Raw genomic sequence first — 5,014 nt, 5'->3', positions numbered from 1 at the left:
GACTGGGGACCATGGAGACCCAGAGGGCCAGCCTCTCCCTGGGACGGTGTTCACTGTGGCTACTGCTGCTGGGACTAGTGCTGCCCTCGGCCAGCGCCCAGGCCCTCAGCTACAGGGAGGCCGTGCTTCGTGCCGTGGATCAGTTCAATGAGCGGTCCTCAGAAGCTAATCTCTACCGCCTCCTGGAGCTAGACCCTACACCCAATGATGTGAGTTATGAAGGGATCTGGGCAGGGGGCCAGCTAGTTGGGGGGCAGGGAGACAGATCAGAGGAAGAAGAATGAGCCCAAATCCAGTTTCCCCTACTTTGACCCATGACCAGGACTTGGACCCAGGCACCAGAAAGCCTGTGAGCTTCAGGGTGAAGGAGACCGATTGCCCCAGGACAAGCCAGCAGCCCCTGGAGCAGTGTGACTTCAAGGAGAATGGGGTGAGCCTGGGAGCGGGGGAGAAGAATGGCAGATGCTTCCCAGGGATTGGACAGCGGGCTTGGGGACGATTACCAATTCCTGGGAGGAGGCCGGGAGGTTATGGCCACAGGGGTTTCAGTTTGACCTTGAACCTCCCCTTCCAGCTGGTGAAACAGTGTGTGGGGACAGTCACCCTGGACCCATCAAATGACCAATTTGACATAAACTGTAATGAGGTGAGTGGCCCCTTCTGGACTGTGGGGTTTCTGGGCAGGGTAAGTATGTGAAACATCCTTTGGACCAATGACCCGCTGTCCCATTGAGGGCAAAGAAAGGCCCTCCCACCCGGGCCCACCTTCCCTGAGCCCCAGGTCTCCAGCCCTGGCTGTGCATCCCTTAAAGCAGTGGTTCTCTAATGGGGTCCCCACCCGGGAACTGACAGCAAGGCAGATTCTCAGCACCACTCAAACCAACTGAATCCGACTCTGGGGTGAGGTCCAGCCATTTGTATTTTCACAAGGCCTGCAGGGGACTTTGACTGTGCAGAAGCTTGAGAATCACTGACTCAGTAATGATCTTTCATGCCCTGCTTTCCTGGGATGGGTTTGTGATCCTGGAAAGCCCCTTATCATCTGTGGGCCTCGGTTTCATCTCTGTCTGTGGTATGGAGATTTAGCCATATGCTCCAAGGGTCACAGCCAGAGGGTGATCTGGGTCCCTAAGGTTCCTGGAGTCTTCTAGGAATGCGCTGGCAGATGTGGGGGGAGGGGTCTTGTCTTGACCTTCACCCGGTTCTCACAAGAAACCTGTTTTTATTGGTTCACAGCTTCAGAGTGTCAGATTTCGTCCACCAATCCGTCGTCCACCAATCCGTCCGCCGTTCTATCCACCGTTCCGCCCGCCGATCCGCCCACCGATCTTCCCACCGATCCGGCCACCGTTCCGTCCACCCTTAGGACCGTTTCCTGGTAGACGGTGAACAATAGGCAGATAACTCCCTGATAAGGGCTTCTGATGAATCAGAAGCCCAGGGAAGACCTCTTGGGATCTCTTTTGCCCTGAGTCAGCATCCAAAAAATAAAATCTTGTGAAAACAACTTCCTCCAGCTTTCAATTTCAATTGTCTCGCCTCTTCCAACTTACCAAGACCGTTAGGAGTGTCTTTGTATGTGTGTGTCTATGTGTGTGTGTGTGTCTATGTGTGAGTGTGTGTGTGATCACTCCTGTGAACACAGAGAAGCATGAGGCCCCTGTTCCTTCCAGGAGGGCACGAGGCAGGCAGCAGCCCCAGGAGCTCCAGAACTGCGTCCCCACCCTCGGGTCCCTCCCGAGCCCTTCACCCGCCCCCGCCCTCCTCCTCCAACACCCAGTAGGACGTAAGGAGACCTGCCGTGGGTGCAGAGCTGGTGGGGCTGCTGTTCCTGCTCACATGGAGCTGACAGTCCACCAGGGGCCAGGCTGCTCACCTTGCTAAACACTCACAGAGAGGAAGTTCAGTCTCAGGGCTAAGCCTGCATGGACCATGCCCAGAACATTCCTCTTCCCCATGACGATCTTAACTCTGGAAAGTCCACGCCTCCTGACTTTGCTGTGGCATTCAGACACATCACTGTCTTTCTAGTTGGCTGCCACATTTTAGTGGTGGGTCTGTGTGACGGAATCCAGTGATACAAAACTTCTCATTAAAATGAAGCATTCATTTGCATCGGGCCAATGAACTGAATACTGTGTAAGACGCAGAAAGTGACACACAGGTCACATCTCTGTTTCCCTGGGAGTTCAGACACTGTCTATGTCCTGCGCACTCCCCATGCTCTAGCTGACCTTTACTCTGGGGCAGACTGGAAGCACTAGGAAGTTTGTATTCTGGTAGCAGCTTCAACCAACCATTGGAGGGACTTGGGGGAAAAACACCTCCTCTTCCTCACCCTTGGGGTATGTATATGTATATCCCTGTGTGAGATCCCCACCGGGATTTAGCCCCAACCACCTCCATCAGTGACCTCTTCATTGACCCCTCCTCTTCTGACTCATGTCCTGCCCTGTCTCCCCTGTCCACACTTCTGCTGGCTTTTTCTGGAATCTCCTCCCAAACAAACTCCTTCCACCAAAGGTGTGTCTTAGGTCTCCTGCTGGGTCCTCCTGAACAAGCCACAGATTGCCTTCTCTGAGAGGGACAGAGGGCAGGATCTCACAGAGCATTTACTCTGCGACCTGTCAGGCTTGGCTCCTCTTGGTGAGCAGGTGGGGCTAATTTCAGGCAAGTTAGAGGAACCTCACACTTCTTAGTCTAGGGAACATGGCCTCTGATGGCAGTGGAGTCGTGGAGAGTCTGTCCACTTGTTCCATACGGGTCAGGTGCGGGGCCTGATGTGGAGACAAGAGAGAAGGGCCCGAGGAGTCCAGGGTGGTGGTGCAGGAGTTGGGGGTCCTGGGGGCAAGTGCTGAAAGTCAAGGGGCACTTAAGGTTTCACAATATGGTGAGAGGAGACAGGAGGTGAAGAGGCCCAGGGAGATGACTCCTCATGTTTCTCAGTGTTTGTGTACATGTGGAGGTCACTCACTTCAGGGCAGGGGGCAGCTTCCTTGCTTGGGGGCACTGAAATCAAAGACAGAGTGGAGGAGATCAAGAGATCAGGAAGAGGGGAGCCAATCGGCATGGACCAGAAGGGGCTTCTCCATCCCCCAGACACGTGCTGTGTCAAGGAGGGAAACTGGACTGTTACTAGACAAGGCCCTTGTGGATCTTGATTGTATTTGTCCTTGCATGAATGAAGCTGTAAGATATAACATGCAGCCCCCTGTTCTCCCGTGTGCCACTCTGCCTCTGTGTCATCCCCAGCTGGAGCAGGGTAGGAGCTGTCAGGGGAGGCAGAGAGCTACATTGTCACTTTCATGGCCCCTAGGCACTTTCAACTGTGTAGACTCATTCATCCTCAAAAATGTATCTAATGCTATATTTTACAACTCAGTTCAGTTCAGTTCAGTTCAGTCGCTCAGTCGTGTGTGACTGATGCTCAGGGCCTCAAGGAGCAACACCCCTATCACGGGAAGGGTGAAAAATGAAAATCTCAGCAAAACAACTCTTTCCTGGAAAAAGAGGAAAACCGGGCACTTGGAGGGAAACATCTAGAGGCAAAGGTGGCCAATCACATTCCAGATGCAGCTCTCTCAGACGTGGGGTCTGTGTCAGAGCTCCCTGAGGGCTTTGGTCCACCAGGGTCCTGAAGATGCCTGGTCCTTCATGGGTGGGTGTGCTAAGTTAAAGGAGGATGCGTGGGCTGTGCCACTGCTGCTGCTCAGCCTCAAAGACATCTTTTGACACCTGTGCCTGAACAAGGCCCCTCGGTCAAGAAACCTTCCCAAATTTACCTGGTTGCATTCCTCACTGTCTCATGCGCAGTACACCAGAGACTGGCAGTGTGATCCGGTGTCTGCCTATGAAACTGGATGGTCAAGCCTCAGTCTCTGGGGGTATCAAACCTTGTTGCAATAGAATGCTCTTCGCTCACTACCTCTGTTATGACTCACATTGATATGCAAGGAAAATGACCATTTACCAGCCATGTTAATGGAATCAACAAATGAATTAAACCTGCGCTGGCTAGGTAGGGCCTCTAGGCATGTGGATACACCATCGCATGGGACATGGTGATCCATTTAAATCCACCATCAGACCTCAAAATATTGACAAAGCCTAGCGATGCCAGCACATGAGGCCAAGGAAGCCTGGCCAAAGTGGCTGACTCCCAGCCTCACAACTGAGTGACAAAAGGAATTCCAGGGCAATTACAGGGATGCCATCCCTGTCTGCACAGCATACATGGGATATGATATTCAAAGACTCCCAGACGGTCTGTGTTTCATATCTGGATTCACAGAACACATCCGATCTGCAACAGCATTGCCTTATAGTAAGAAACTGGGTGTGAACAGCTACCCAGATGATTCCCTGGACCTTCAATGCCCCCAATCTCATCTCCAAGTAGTCAGTACCATTGGAAGATGAAATGGACTCTGAGAGGAAACATCGAAAGGATAACTATACACCCAAGGCTCACCTCCCAGTGGAGCACACACTTAGGGAAGGCAACTTGAATTCTAAATGAGCTGATTCCCTGGGAGGCTATCTTCTAGCTAAGTAGAGTGTTTAATTTTGAGGCTCAGAAATGAGGGAAGAGGCCCATACTGATGGAAGACTCTCAAACCACATGAGTAATCTTTCTCACCCCACTTGTTTTTTTCCCAGGCACCTCTGGCAGCTCCTAGTATCGGAATTTGGAAGCTGCAAAGAAGACCCACTTGGGGGTGACTCTACCCTAGTGCTCATTGCACTGCCAGCTCTGCTGCTGGAAGGCTATTGATGACAATGATCATGAATATGAGGTGGAAACTCCTAAGGCGATCCTACTGGTGTTTCAGGGCATAGGGAGCTGTTCTATGATGGGTCACGGCATAAAAGGATGAAGCTGCTGAGCACGTAGGGAGGAGTCTGGGCCCATGGTCTAAGACAAGGGGAGGACTGGGGACAGGAGCAGTGATTGCTGAGGGACTGGGCGTTCAGATCACTTGGTTGTGAAGAAAGTAGCTACCCTGGTGATGGG

General features: G+C 52.5%; 1 protein-coding gene across 1 annotated transcript; it reads left to right on the top strand.

Annotated features, from left to right (window-relative positions):
• On the top strand, positions 1-1,505 carry CATHL2 (cathelicidin 2). Its single transcript, NM_174826.3, has 4 exons — positions 1-209; positions 323-430; positions 575-646; positions 1,237-1,505. Exons 1-4 carry the CDS (start codon positions 12-14, stop codon positions 1,387-1,389), a joined length of 531 nt encoding a protein of 176 aa, NP_777251.1. The 5' UTR covers positions 1-11; the 3' UTR covers positions 1,390-1,505.
• Positions 1,506-5,014: the final 3,509 nt, after the last annotated feature.

This window comes from Bos taurus, chromosome 22 (assembly GCF_002263795.3).
Source record: "Bos taurus isolate L1 Dominette 01449 registration number 42190680 breed Hereford chromosome 22, ARS-UCD2.0, whole genome shotgun sequence".
Taxonomy (NCBI): domain Eukaryota; kingdom Metazoa; phylum Chordata; class Mammalia; order Artiodactyla; family Bovidae; genus Bos; species Bos taurus.
Note: the sequence above shows the minus strand (reverse complement) of the source record. Positions and strands in the feature narration are given on the sequence as shown.